Source organism: Narcine bancroftii, chromosome 7 (genome assembly GCF_036971445.1).
Source record: "Narcine bancroftii isolate sNarBan1 chromosome 7, sNarBan1.hap1, whole genome shotgun sequence".
Taxonomy (NCBI): Eukaryota; Metazoa; Chordata; class Chondrichthyes; order Torpediniformes; family Narcinidae; genus Narcine; species Narcine bancroftii.
The window spans coordinates 176571835-176587714 of record NC_091475.1 but is presented as its reverse complement, the minus strand read 5'-3'; the positions used below and the strand labels follow the sequence as shown (position 1 = coordinate 176587714).

Genomic DNA, 15880 nt, shown 5'->3' with positions numbered 1-15880 from the left:
GTGTTTTGAGAACAGTCATTGTTACAGTTGAGAGCTGCTGCAGATTCTGATGCGTAATGAGAATAGACATATCTCCTGGGCCTTGTACAGGTGAAATGCTAGAAGATTGGAGGGTGGCAAATGCTGTGGCTCTATTCCTGAATGGCAGCAGGAAAAAGCCTGGGAATTACAGGACAGTGAGCCTAACATCTATGGTCAATAAGTTTCTTGAGACCATTCTGAGGGAGAAGATGTAAATGCGCTCAGATGGACAAGGTGTGATTAAGGAGTCAGCACAGATTAAGGTCGTCTCACAAATCTGAGTTTTTTTGACGTATCCAAAAGGTCAACAAGGGCAGAGCAGCAGACATGTCCATGGATTTCCGCAAGGCATTCGATAAGGTTCTGCATGGTAGGCTGCACTGGAAGTTGGATCACATGGGATCCAAGGTCAGATAGCTGAATGGATAGAAAATTGGCTTTGTTAATATAGTCAAGATAATGTGAACTATTTTGTAACTGTGTAAGAATACACCCTCTCACTGTAGGAACTGTAGTACACCACTGTGGGGCGTATGGCTATATATAGGAGTGTGTGTGTGTGAACAGTTTCCCGAGATGATTGGAAGACATCTGTAAATAAAGTCTCTTGTGTTATTTTAATCTTGCATCTCTAAGTTACTTAAGAAGCCTCCCAAATAACAGGCTTCATGGATGAAAGCAGAGGGTGATGGTGCAAGGTTATTTTTATCCACCTGGAGGCTTGTCACTAGTGGAGTGCCATAGGGTTCAGTGTTGGGCCCATTGGTGTTTGTCATCTATATTAGTAATTCAGATGAAAATGATTGGCAAGTTTGCAGATGAAACCACGTAGTATTGTAGATTGTGAAAACTGCCAAAGATTTCATCAGGATCTTGAGGATGTGGAGAAAAGAATGTTTAATAGCCTGAATATGCATGAGATTGTCTAATCTTGGAAGCTAAGCATACACGGACATGGTCAGTGCTTGGAGAGGAGACTGCCTAGGAACACCAGGTGCATAAGTTTCTGTGACAGGCGCTGGACAAAGTGGCAACTCTCTGTCTGCCTTACGTTACGGTAGACAAAAGTTAAAGAATTTCATGTATGTTACATTCTAAGTGTAGTATTAAGTGACAATAATGGAATCTTTACCTTTGATAGAATTTAATACAGAGAAATGTGAGGTGTTGCATTTTGGAAAGTTTAACATTGGCCAGTGAATGGAAAGGATCTAATGTGACATTTAATCACTTTTGAAATGCTGGAAGATTCCATTCCAAATAAAATCTATCTGCAATGAACATTGTTCCTATCTATTCATGGAAATAATATATTCAAGAAAAGTTTAAGCATTGCCAATACTGATCTTAAACCATGGTCGTGCCTTGAGTATTAATTGCATTTGCACTATGTAGACCTACACTAACCCTATTCATTTATTTGGATGTAAGAACTTGCATCTTTTTAGGCAAAGAACTTGAAATTTATAGGTGGTACGACTATTTAGTCCTTACAGTGTTTGTTCAGAATTTTCCTCCATAAGGCGTATCCCTTCAACTAACACACCAGAACAATTTTCCACCTCTGGTACTTTACATCTCTACTTCAAGAGCCTAATTAAGAGTTTAAACTGTTCCAAGTTTTTCCAGAAGTGAGAATCCTTTCTTTGCTCTTCATTCTACTCATCTACAATAGAGATATGACTGACCTGTTTGTACCAAATTGTACCCCACAAATTGTCACTTGGAAATAAATACAGCATGTTTCCGATTATCCAAAATACTTGGAACCTGACCTATAATCGGTTATACAATTTTTTTGGATAATCAAGAAATTTCTTTAAGCAGCCCAGTAGCACCAGCAGAATACTTGTATCAGCTGTCGCCGATCCCCGACACCTCCCCGCTGTCGCCAATCCTGCCTGGGAGCCGGAGCTCTCACCTCACCTGCACGTGGTAGGAGATTGCACATATAGGCCCAGGGATTATTCTCCAGCAGAATTGGTTCAGCAACCCCACTGAAAGGGTATTTGACAGGAGTGGCTCGGACAAGTGGGGAGAGAGGTATTCAATTCAAATTCTGAGAATGCCACAATGCAATTTATCACAAAGTTGCAGTAACTCATGTTACTATCTATTCATGGAAATAATGTATTTGAGAAAAGTTTAAGTATGACAATTTATAAATAAAAAATCCTTTCCTTCAATGTGTAACCCATGAACAAACGTCTCCTTTGTAAAAACTGATTCCCTGTAGCCCCACTTGATTACGGTGGGTAAGGAAATGTTATCAACTTGTGACATCATGTCTCGGATGAAATTTTTTTTGAATATTCAAGAATTTCAGTAAAACGGTTTTCAGATAATCGGAATAATATTGAATTTTCCTTTCTTTAATAAAAGTTGGTTTCTTCTGCTTTTGTACAACAGTGCAAATCAGCAATTAGAGAAAAAATATTCTTCATAACTATGGAGTTTCGAAACAGTAATGCACAGGAACAGGGTTGTGAGACTTTAAATTTCTGTTCTTCAGTCTGAGGTATGGGAAAGTACTGGGCAGTGATAATTTGCTTTGAATGGAATTAGAAGGTATCTTCTCTTCATAAAGAACAAGGAGAGGTGGTCGTAGGATGAATAAAAGCAGAGAAAAACCATACGCAAGTTCGTAACATGTAGTAGTGTGATTTTATATTTCTTAGATATTGTATTCTTACCCATCTTTCAACTAAGCTTTCTTTTCTCCTGTGTTTTGTTAACTTGAGCCAACAAAAGTAGTGTTCTGTCTCGTGCAAATGCAAACATTTTAAAAATCATATGGTATAAATCAAGTGTTCAAATTCTTGTGAAAACTGGATGCCGTGTTATTTTATAAACCTCTGCCCCAAGATGGCCTTTAGAACTTCAAATGCAAAAGTAGCAATGTAATCAGAAACTTTAATAAGTCTTAGCATTTATTGGGTAGCATTTATTGGGTAACATTCTGTAAAGGAGTAAAAATCCAGAACATCAACACGATTGATTTTTTTTTTAAACTGGATTTCCACAATACTAAACAAAGTTTTGTTGTTAGAACAAAACTAGGATTAACTGCAGAATCTACACATTTTTGAAATTTCAAAGAGAATGCATTTCTTTAGATCTCAAAGGCACTTTAAAGACAATCTCCACAGCGGGGGAAAAGGTACTGGAGTTTTGGAAAACTTACTAAATAACCCAAAATAAGTCCATTCAATTAAAAAAAAGTTGCATGGCCAATTTGGAAACCATTCTTAAGTTATTGTAATGTACGAATTGGTACCAGCATCCCAAGTTGTAGAAGTGGTTTAGGTTAAGAACATGCAGCAAAACAAAACTTGTGGAAGTTGCTTTATTTTAACAAAATTAACAATTTTCCCCACATACAATTGCATTTTCCTCTAATTCAAGACTTCACAACAATCTTCAAATACATTGTCATATACATGACCATTTCACTAGTTTTGAAACAAACATACATAAATAACTTGGAAGTCACAAAGAAAACAATTTTAAAAACAAATCTGGCCTTGACTCAATTCCAAATTAAGCCTGCGCAAAGCAGCTCCTCATGCACATACACGGTGAAATTTAGGACATCAGCGACATTCAAGAGCACTTCCACCCATCTCAACACATCTCACTTCCTTCCTCACTAATAAAGGCATTCAATTGGAGCATCCACTAACCTTACAAAAATAGACATTAACTATATATTAAAGGAAGTCACCACCACCAAAGCTCTCATCCAAAATACCCGGATAACTCAAAAGATAGGTCTGTCTAACTTTCTTACTACAAAGACAAATATTGGGCAGTACCTACTGTATAAAAAGTGCAATGTTTAAAGGCTATGATTGCTGTGAATTTCCAATATTAAAACATGTATGTCACTGACTTAACACAACTCATGGTTCAAATTCACTTACATAGCAGCTGATCTTAAATAGGTATGTAATTAATTCCTGAAGTAGAAAACAGATACTCTCCATTTATGCTTTGTATATATGAAATTATCTAGGTACACAATCCATCTCGCTTTACTTTCAAAAATATAATCTTCGCTGTGAAAACTCAGGTTCCTTCTGGAAAATGAGGAATTTCTGATTAAAGCTCACCTGGTCAAATATAAACATTCTATTTGTTGGTATTTTCTATCTACAGCTAAAAAAAACATATTTAGACACAGAACCATGAGTCATGCCTAATTTAAGAAATATGTGCCTCTACCCAAACTGATAAATTTCTATCTTTTGCCTCGCTTGTTTCCAGCTGGTGGTTTCTTCAGTTGAAGGAGTTGTCCCCCGAGATTACTAAGGCCTGATGTTGAAGGATTGGACACACCAAAGGTCAGGCCAGCAGATGCTGTTATCCCAGGATTATTGAAGTTAAATCCAGATGTAGTTGAGCTGCCAAAGCCTTGCACATGAAAATAAAAACAAAAACTACTCATGAACTTTCTTATATATGCATTCTGTTTTCGCAAACTGAAGGCAGTTAAATAGCAGAAATAAAATTACTGTACTAAATGCAATTTGTTTGAGTTACAAACCGATTAGACTTTTTTTGAGAAAATGAAAAACAAAATACATAATAATTACAAATTTAAGAATTCATCTGCCTAAAATGATAAATTTTAAAACTGTAATTGTAGTTCATAGTTTTCAACTGTCAAGACAATGTAATTTTAAACAACTCCTCCTTGTTCAGTTTTAAGACAACTATTTAAACCAAGCATCTTTAGCACAAGATCTCAGATTGTACATCCCATCACTGAAACTTGAGCATCAAAATTTAATCCAAATATTAAGAGGGCACTTCTAATCCTTTACTCACCACTTAAGAGCCTGAAATTAAGTTGAGGAATATTAAATCCATTCATCCCTATTTTTTCTAACCCACTCAAAATAAATGGGTTAAAATATGTTTGTTAAAACCTCTTGTATAATTTTAACCTTTAAATTTCAAAAATAATCCTTATTTATAACAATTAAATATGAGCCCCATCAGATATATACATATAGCTAATGGCTTTGTTACATGAGGACTTTAAAATATTATTTTCAACTACTTAATAGCAAAGAACTGGATGATAATGTGATAAGAATGCTTGTGAATGAAGTTAATCAAGAGAAAACAAATTATAGGAAATAGAGGAACAAACTCTAAGAAAACAAAATTTATATTTTCTTTTACAAGTATTGTGATATCTGTAAAAGATAATGGTTCACACTTTTAGTGCAATCACTAATTAGCTACAACACTTTAGGTTGAAGCATTTGGACCCATCTGGGTGTGCATAATTCTTCGAAAATATGCATGCTTTTGCAAAATGAGACTAATGATTGGCACAGCAGATATCCAGGGAACAGAAAATTAAGTAACAAATTCTAATTAAAATCAAATCATTAAAATCATATCATTAGAAAATGGTCAGTTTGAATAAACTCATGCTTCTACTAACAAAGAGAGCTAAGCCACAAAAATCAGATTGGATCACTTCATGGATTCCGATGAACCTTCTACTCATTCCAAAATTAAACTGCCTGCATTTCTCTCCCCCCACTCACCAACCCCATCTTTCCAATCCAATGGTTTATTCAGATCAGAAATTAGCCAGCTTTGTTAGCTGTGATCCTGCTATGTGACGAGATCTTGATGAAGGGAGAGCACAAATGGCTCCCTCCAGCAGAATATTTGAACATATGGATCTCAGAATCAAAACTGGCTGCTGCATGCTTCATACAATAATGGAAGGAACATGGACTAAAGGAGGAAAACTGATGCATTCACTCAGGGTGGGAGAAAACATTCTCTGGTTTTCACTCATTTGTAAATCGAGGTCATTAATATCCACTGGAGAAGTCATTTGGAAATCTCTGGGGTCAGCTGAGCATTTGAACGGAGTCAATTAATTGTGCTGATAACAGAACATCATTATGTAAGTTTTACGGAAATGCTCTTAGCACCTGATTTTTCTATATTATCAACATTTTCTGAACAAGTAATCTAAACACAAAAGGATGCCCCTAACATGCTGCTTGTTTCTCACCTCTTAGATTGAGTATCTGCAGCAACTTGCTTTTGGATGGAAATAAAATCTTTTGTAAGTAATAATTTATTGAATCTCATAAGGAACCTTAATATTAAAACTGCCATAAATACTTTAATCTCATAGATTTTGAGAGTGTGGTCTTATTTCTCATGAATCCAAAGTTAATTTTGTGCCTATGCGCATATTGTCTGGAAAGATATTTTCCCATAAATTAGTTGATCTTAACCTTAAAGAAACTGTCAAATGTTACTTTTGCCCCACTCCATAAAAAGTACTGTTTCAACCATAAACTCTACTCATTGAGAGGTGGTTCCTAAACCCTGAAACACTACAATAAATGGTCTAAGCAGGTCTGCCAAAACACTATTGTTTTCACTTGAGGGGATTAAAACAAAAAAAAATAAAGCAGTTCATATAGATGTAGAATCCTCTTAGACAAGTGTTATCACCATATTCTGTTCCTCCAACAAATAGTTATATCAAAATCCTTCTTTAAAATTTTACACTGCAATGGAACAATGAAGTCATTCTAATCATTTGTACGCCAACATCTGAGCAAAAATTCTTTTCTCTGGTGAAATTAGAACTGCTAATCCTGACATCTTTAAGATGTAAACTGTGCCTAAAAAATTCAGGTTGTATTATTCTACTGGTGAGAAAATTAATGCAATGTAATATTGATACTATTCAAAATACAGAGTACAATTGGAGATGAAGAACATTAAAGGAGGATCTCAGGTATGCATTTCATGACTTTCATTAAGAGAAACACAAATGTTTTCTATTGAGCAGGAACAAGTTACCTGAAATCAATTTTTGACCACTGAGGAAAAACAAAATTACAAACAAACCTGCACTGAGGCTTCCTGAAGGTTTAGTGGCTGATCCAAATCCAAATGAAGTGTTGCCTGATGTATTACTTCCAAAGCTAGTATTTCCAAATCCTACAAAAATAAATGCTGTACCTTAATATACAGTAAGCTAAAAGTGTTAAAACCTTGAAGCAATCTAATATGTTCCTGGAGCATAGAATTATGAGGGGAGATGATAGTTGGCACAAAATTATAAGGGGTATAAATAGAGTAGATGCAAGCAAGCTTTTTCCACTGAGGTTAGGTGAATTACAAATCAGATGACATGGGTTAAGAGTGAACGGGGAAAGGATTAAAGAGAACATTAGGGGGAAGTAGTGAATACAGGCTCAATTTTAACATCTACGAAAAATTTGGACAGGTACATAGATGGGAAAGGTATGGAGGGATATAGACAGGCGGGTCAGTGGGTTGAAACAGAATAATAGCTCAGCACAGACTAGAATGGCTAGAGTGCTGCAATGCTTTATGGTTTTATGTTACGTGTATTGCATTGATACCAGAGAAAAAGATGAATTTGAGAGAAAAATACAAATTTTGTAAATTAAATTGTGACAGCAAAAGAAAGTAGGAATTTCAGATCAGTAAAATTTGCATTCTGATTGCAAACAATCTAAAATATATTCAGGCAGTTAAATAAACTAACTACTCAAATTCATGAACTATATGCTCTTGATTTCATTAGAAGGTTATAGCATATATTAAGTAGTGATTACTTTCCTACTCACATTTCTTCATTGAAGAGAAAATACAACTGACAGAAAAATTCTTCAAAGAGTTAAAGAAAATAATAAGGAAATTTTTATGGAGAGGGGGGAAACCGAGGATAGCACTGGATAAATTAACAGAATGGTATAAACAAGGAGGCTTACAATTGCCAAACTTTAAAAATTATTATAGAGCCGCACAATTAAGATACCTATCAAATTTTTATCAAACAAGGGAAAAACCAGACGGGACGAGATTAGAATTAGATAAAATAGGGGAAAAGATACCTGAACACATATTATATAAATGGGATGAAAAATTGGTACAACATAGAACTTCTCCAGTATTACATCATCTCCTCAATATTTGGAAGAAGATTCATGTAGAAAGAAATAAAACAAATTATCAATTACCAAAACTAATATTGACGCAAAATAAGTTACTCCCTTTTACAATAGATAACCTTTCCTTTAGAGAATGGGGAAAAAAAGGGATTAAAAGAATAGAGAATTGTTTTTCAGGAAGTAGATTCTTATCCTTTGAACAAATGAGAGATAAGTACAATATAACTGGAGATACAGCGCTGGCATATTACCAACTGAGATCCTACTTGAAAGATAAATTAGGAAGCAATTTGAGTTTGCCAGAGGGAAGTAACCTTGAATATGTGATTACAGATACAATGTTAATCAAAAGATTTATAACAAATATGTATATTAAACTGCAAGAAAAAGAGAATGAGGAAACAAATGGTAAAACTAAACAAAAATGGGAACAAGATTTAAATATAAAGATAAAAAAGGAAACATGGGAGAAATTATGTTCTGGAACGATGAGAAATACAATAAATACGAGGCTACGTGTGATACAATATAACTGGCTACACAGACTATACATTACACCTCAAAAGTTGAATAAATGGGACCCAACAGTATCTGATAGATGTTTTCGATGTAAAAAAGAAATGGGAACAACAATTCATGCAATCTGGACATGTGAGAAAGTAGAAAAATTTTGGGAAGATCTCAATCAGATATTAAATAAAATAACAGAAAACAATATACCAAAGAATCCAGAGATCTTTCTCCTAAGTAACATAAAAAACAAAGAATTTGGAATTGATTTGGAGGATGCACAAAAAAGATTTGTTAAGATAGCCCTAGCCGTAGCAAAAAAATGTATTATGTCAACCTGGAAATTGGAAGATAATCTGAAAATACAACAATGGTATATAGAAATGAATAAATGTATTCCATTAGAAAAAATTACATATAGTTTAAGAAATAATATTGAAATATTTGAACAAATATGGGAGCCTTACATTAAATACAATAGCGAAAACCTACCGGGGACAATCATTACCTAAGTTGATGGAAGGAGAAGGAAAGAAAAGAATGGACTCAGTAGAATTTCTGGTGTATTTTTGTTGAATGACAACATTATCTGACTGGTTTAATGTAACCTAGATTGTATACCTAAAATGGATGGGGGGGGGTGGGTTGGGAGGAGGGAGGGGGGGGGAGAAAAAGTCACTGTATATGTGTGAAAAAGAAAAAGTGTGTAGCATGGCTAATGTGATTTATGGTGTGAAAAATAAAAAATTAAAAAAAAAAAGAAGAGAAAATAAGAAGGGGGACTGTCTTGTACAGGAGTATTTATATCGTGGCGTTAATTGTCAACACTTGTTAGTCAATGAGACTGATTTGCAGCAAAGAACAATTCAATTTACTCAAGAATTCAACTGTAGATGTTGGAAAAAAATTTTTAATTAGAAAATGCTGAACAAGCAAGTTATGCAGCTACTAGGTCTGATCAAAGATACTGATGTAAAGATGAACGGTTTCTTGTTCTATAAAAATTGCATGCACAACTTAGCATTCCCAGAATTTTATTTTTATTTACTCAAGACTCAATTTAAAGAGCAGAGCAATCTTCCCAATGAGAGTAATCATTTATCAAACAAAAAAAAATTAGAGTGCACATCAACTCGACTGATTTGCCCATTTATCTCCAACCTCGTTGAAATAGCATTATTGCTTTATGCAGGCTATTTATTGATAATAGTATCAGGCAAAGAATTTGAGATCAAGCAAAACTGGCAGGACTAACTCTACTGAATTAACACAGTTCTGATGGAAAGTATCTCCATACATTATGCTAAACTGCATTTACTGAGAAAATAGATAGCAAAACTGCCAATGTTTACAGCATGGACCTGAAATAAACTTTTGGGTTTGAAATATGCATTGTTTATTGCAGGAGTTCCCATCAGTGAAAACTGAAATATGAATATAAAACCGTCTGTTTTGAGAATAGAGGAAACAAACTGCAACAAACTCTCCAGTAAAGGTAGGGTTATTTCTCCAGTAAAATTAAATGATAGTTGCATAGAAATTGCTTCAACAACATCAATTTAAGTCATTATTTGAAGTTGGTCACCAACTAGACCAAGAAAGAATTTATCTGACTGACTATAATATTATCACACACAAAATTATTCAATAAATTAAAAATTTAATGCTTGGCAATTTGAATTAAGCAATCTGAACAGTGTGGAAATTCAAATAATCAACTTTGCATTTAATGGCTTTTTTTAAATTAAGATAGGTGGAGGGGCAGATATTGTTGAAGAAGCAGGGAGTTTGCAGAGGAACTTTAACATATTTAGGAGAAAGGGGAAAGTGGCAAATGGAATACAGTGTAAGGAGTGTATGATCATGTATTTTGGGAGAAGGACTAAAGTAGACTGTTTTCTAAAAGGGGAGAATTCAAAAAGCAGAGTTCCAAATGGGACTTGGGAGTCTTACTGCAACTTGCAAGTGAGTTGATATTAAAGAAGGCAAATGCAATCTTCAAATTCATTTCCAAAAGTCTAGAATATAAAAGCAAGGATACAATACTGAGGCTTTACAAAGTGTTGGCCAGACTACATTTGGAGCATTGTGAGCAGTTTTGGGCCCCATTCTAAGGAAGGATGTATTGGAGAGGGTCCAGAGGTTTACAAGATGATCCTGTGGATGAGAGGGTTAACATAAGAAGAGTTTGTTTGAGGGCTCTGAACCTGTAATCGCTGTTGTATAGAAGGATGAGGGGGGAGGGTGGGTCTCTCATTGAAACATGCTGGATATTGAAAGGGCTGGATAGAGCAGACACAGAGAAGATATTTTCATTTGTGGGAGTTGAGGCAGAGCCTCAGAATAGGAGAAATTTCTTTCAGTCAGAGGGCGATGAATCTATGTAATTTGTTGCCACAGATAGTTGTGGAGGCCAAGTCATTGGGTAGATTTCAAACATAGGCTGATGGGTTTTTTGTTAGTAAAGATGTCAAGGTCATGGAGAGAAGGCAGGAGAATTGGGTTGAGAGGAAAAATATATCAGTCATTTGATTGGAAGTGCAGACACAATAGGCTGAATGGTCTAATTCTGCCCCTACATCTTATGGTCAAATTTTCTCATACCTGATGAAGGGCTCAGGCCAGAAACGTCAGTTACCCTTTTATGTCCTGGATGCTGCGTGACCTGCTGAGTTTCTCCAACATGCTTGTGTATTGTACTTGGCCCTATCATCTGCAGACTTTCTTGTTTAATTCGCATTTAATGTTTAAGGGGGTGGGGGAGTTAAAGTAGATGTGAGGGGCAATTTAAAAAAAAATAATAGTGGGTTGCCAGGAGTAGCAGTGGAAGCAGGTGTGATAGTAACATTTGAAAGGCTTCTAGATATACACATGAATATGCAGGGATTAGGTGCAAGCAAGTTAATGCTCAAAAGCGCTGAAGAAACTCAGCAGATTCCGCAGTGTCCATAGGAGGCAAAGATATATAACCAATATATATTGAGTCCTTCATCAAGGTATGAGCAAAAAAGCAGACAGGCACCTGAATAAAAAGATGGGGGGGAGGGCAGAGGGAGAAGCATAGATAAACAGCCAAGATGCCATAGGTGGACAGGGATAGGAGGGGAGGAGAGAAAAACTGAGAATTGATCAGGGGGCTGGGTGGTAACTCTGTGAATGCAGAGCTGTAGGAAAGACAGTGGGGGTGGAGGCAGGCCCAATTGACATTAATGCCACATGGTTTGAGGGTACTCAGACAGAATACGAGGTATTATTCTGATAACTTACAGGTGGTTTCAATTTGGTAGTGCATGGACCATGAACACACATGTTGGCATGGTAATGGGGTGAGGAATTGAAATGGTTGCAATTGGGTGATCCCCTCTATTATAGCTTTGAGCAAAGGTGTTTAATGAAGCGATCTCCCAGTCTCTCCAATGTAGAGGAGGCCACAACGGGAACACGGGATACAGTGGATGAGCCCTGCAGATTCACAAGTGAAGTGTTATTTCAGTTGGAAGGACTGTTTGGGGCCCTGAATGGTTTTGAGGGAAGAGGTGTTAATGTAAGTGTAGCATTTCCAGAGGTTGCAGGGGGAGGTAACAAGGGTGCAGTTGATGGGAAGGAATGACAGGATGAGGAAGTCGAGGAGGGAGAAGGTAAGTGGTGTCTGGTGGAGGGATCAAGTTGTAGGTGGCAGAAATTGCAGAGGATGATATGTTGGATGTGGAGGCTGATGGGGTGGTAGGCGAGTACAAGGGAAATCTGTCTTAGTTATGTCTGGGGGTGAAGGGGGATATATGGGTATGGGCCAAGTTTATGGTAATTGAGGGGAAACCACATATTTTTTGAAGGAGGACATCTTGGATGATCTAGAATGGAAGACCTTGTCCTGGGAGGTGATGCAAAGAAGGAGGTGCAAGCAGCAAAGTCTTAGTTTAAAGTGGCCATTGTGTTTGGTGTAGTCACTTAGTCCGAAGGGCCTGTTCCTATGCTGTACTGGTCTATGTTCTATGTACATGGACAATAATGAATGCAGAATCCTTTTCAAACTATAAAATGAAAAATATTATCAACTTGTCAATTTACACTCATTTGTTTAAATCTCATCCAGTCCATCTCTGACTATATTTTGCTTGAGGATTCAAACCCCAAAACTAGCCCTTTGGCTCGCCTTGCCCTTGGTGTTCATTAAGCATCTATCAATTTAGTCAGCCCTTAACCGAGCACCACAAGCCAATTGATTCCCACAGCCATCTTGACCGCCTTGCCTCATTTCGAGTAAGGACTCCAGAATTTACTCCCAGTTCCTCCGCATCGCTTTACCCATTTTCAGTCCATATCACTTTATTGGATGTCATTCCATTTCCTCATTGACTTCCTTCCACCATCATTGATAATATTCTCAAAGAAATAGTTTCCACCTCTCATACCCTTGCCCTGACCTAGTTGCTTCATGCCAAGAATCACAAAAGGATTGCTCTGGACTTTACTTTCCATATTCAAGACTATCCATCCTCTACCATTTCAGTAATGAGGATATAAAGACTTCAACAGGATAAGTTGAATAAGTGGCCAGAGCATGAGGGGTGCATCAGAAAAACAGAGTACTGTTTAAAATGCTGAGAGATTGAGAAAGGTGCAAGGACTGAAAGCCAAAATGCAAGTGTAGCCAATAACAAATGCAAATGATATACTAGTTTTTATTACAAGAATACTTGAGTAGAGGAGCAAAGATGTTTTTGTAATTATGTAGGGCCTTGGTGATATTATTGTATTTTTTTTGCTTGCCTTTGGAAAAAAATTTTTTTGCTGGAGACAACCGTTTCCTTGGATGGAAGGTTTGTAGTATAGGGAGAGATCGAGTAGCCGAGATCTGCATTCTCTAGAGTTTATAACATATCAAATTCTTACAGGACTTGTGATTAGAAAGTACAGTTTTCCTGACTGAGGAGTCACAAATCAAGATTCAGTCTCAGAATAATAAGCAAGCTCTCTGGAATTGAAACAAGGAGGAATGTTTTCATTTCTAGGGTGGTTAAATTTTGGGGATTCAGTACACCTGATGGCAGTGAGATTCATTGATCAAGGCATTTCAAACAGTGATCTATTGGATTTCTATATATTAAGAGAATGAAGTGATGTGGGAATAATGCAGGAAAATGTCAATGGTATGGATCTGTCATGATATTGCCGAATGGCAGTATAGGCTCGAAGAGTGCACAGCCTAATACCACCAAATACATTTGCCTACCTCCCCAAAATGCCTCGATTAGCTTTTTCACCAATGCCATCTCCCTATCTGTGGATCATTCCTTTGCCAGGAAACAGAACTTCTTCCTTTTTATCTTTTCCTTTCCATTATCCAGGCCCTACACAGTTACCATATAAAAGAATAATTTATTCATACCCATTTTAAATTAGCATATTATGTTTGGTATTTATGATGTAATCTTCTTTAACTTGCTTATCTAGTTGTCGGTCAGTTACATTCCCTGACTCATCTCTGTACTCAGCCTCCTGCTCCAATGAAACTAAAGGTTGACAAAGAACACCCATTCCATCATAGCACATTATAGCCTTGTGGTCAGCAATTTCAGATAACGGGTTCTGCTATTTATAGGTCCTTTGATTTGATTTTCATCATGTATTAAATTTTCCCTTGTCAAATATCCCAGACCTTCTAACTTGTACTTTCCTTCATTTTTAAAGCTTGTTTTAACTCTACATTTGTCACATTCTGATTAAGAAACATGAATGGCACCTGACCTGTTAGTATTTCCAGCAGCTTCTTTTAGTTCTAATTTCCAGCATTCACAATATTGTGCTATTGTTACAATGTACAAGATTTTCTGATGAAGATGCAGTAAAACTCTGTTAATCTTGAGGGTTAGAGACTTTGGTAAATGGTTGACTGTGGAGTTTTTGAAATAGAACATTTCCAGCGATCCCAAAAAGACTGAAGGGAATGCAGGAACCAGGGTCCTGATGAGTGGTCAGGATCACAACAAACATTACCAAGCAAACAAGAGACTGAATTATAGGGATTTTTGAATCATTGTTTCTAGTATCTACATGAATGCAGGAAGAGAGAGAGAGAGAGAGAGAATGAATATGAGGGCTGGTGGTGAACATAAAGCAATTGGAAAAGAAATGTCAACTTGTCTCATAACTGGGAAATTAAGTCGTGGAAAAAATGCATAAAATGTTGTAAATTGAGATGCCACATTAGTGTTAAAATATGCAAGTTTTAACATGCATATTAAAGAGGAAAAATTACCAGTCAATTTCGCTGAAACATCAAAAACAATCCTTAAGGCTCAAGATGTTTTAATAGTTTTAAAATAAGATCATACCAAAAATTCTGGGGTTGGAAGAATACATATTTGCTAAATTTTCAATGTTTGGAATGCTTAAGTCAATATAATAACAAACACATATCTTTCATATACAGTACAACTCCGATTATCCAAAAATCGGATTCTTCAAAATCCTCAAGGATAATCGAAATTCTCATTGATCCGAAAAATTTCCAGATCTGAACTGACCACGGATCTCGGGCTCCCAGCAACGGATCTCAAGCTCCTGGCACGATTGTGGGTTCGGTGGGGAAGTGTCGGTGAATGGCAGTGGCCAGCATTTTTTTTTGGTGAGAATGAAACATTATTTTAATGCTTAAAAAGCCTTTTACCTTGTTGTTTGTTGCTGTTTAAACATTGTTACAAATGACTTGCTGTTGCTACTGGGCTGCTTTAAAAAAAATGACCGGTTCTTTGAAAAAAATGTTTATCCCGACCATTTTGGATAATCGGAATTGTACTATAGGTTATAGGTGAAGAGCATTTAAAATATTAAACCTTAACATTAGGAAATTTTGATTAGGGAAAGAGCTTGTATTTATATTTGGATTTGTTTTAGAGGTGTCTCTTTAATTAACCTACTGCATCTGAAAACTATTTATAAATCATTAAAATGAAAACTTAGATATAAAAAAGTTTTTTTAAATAAAACGGTACCTCCAAGTGTTGAAGAACCTAAGCCACTTGACTGCAAGCCAGTGCCAATACCTGAGATGAATGGTGCTCCAAAGTTAACTCCCAAGGCTGGCTGTGGTCCTGATACAGAGATAATTGAGAAAAAAAAGACAAAATATTCATTACACTTCAAAATAAGTGTAAATATACATTTTGTAAAATGACTCTCCAATATGAGATTTTTACTTCTGCTCATCTTGAAATAATGTACAAAAATATCAAATGTATGTGTTCAGGCTTTAAAAAAAAAAAAAATCCAAACAAGTTAGAATCCAGTTCAACAAACTAAAATCAAATAAATGGATAAGCTGCTTAATTTTTCAAGATTTATTTTTGCCAATTGATCTACTCAGTAATTGAAGA

At 36.1% G+C, this 15880-nt stretch overlaps 1 protein-coding gene across 1 annotated transcript in view; it reads right to left on the bottom strand.

Moving 5' to 3' along the window:
- Nucleotides 1-3353: 3353 nt before the first annotated feature.
- nup58 (nucleoporin 58) overlaps nucleotides 3354-15880 on the bottom strand; it is a 64371-nt gene continuing 51844 nt past the window's right edge. The window contains exons 14-16 of the mRNA XM_069891440.1: nucleotides 15500-15598; nucleotides 6922-7014; nucleotides 3354-4434 (exon numbers count right to left, since the gene is read on the bottom strand). Of these exons, the coding sequence (XP_069747541.1) occupies nucleotides 4262-4434; nucleotides 6922-7014; nucleotides 15500-15598 (365 nt within the window). The 3' untranslated portion in view covers nucleotides 3354-4261. The remainder of the gene's footprint in view (nucleotides 4435-6921; nucleotides 7015-15499; nucleotides 15599-15880) is intronic.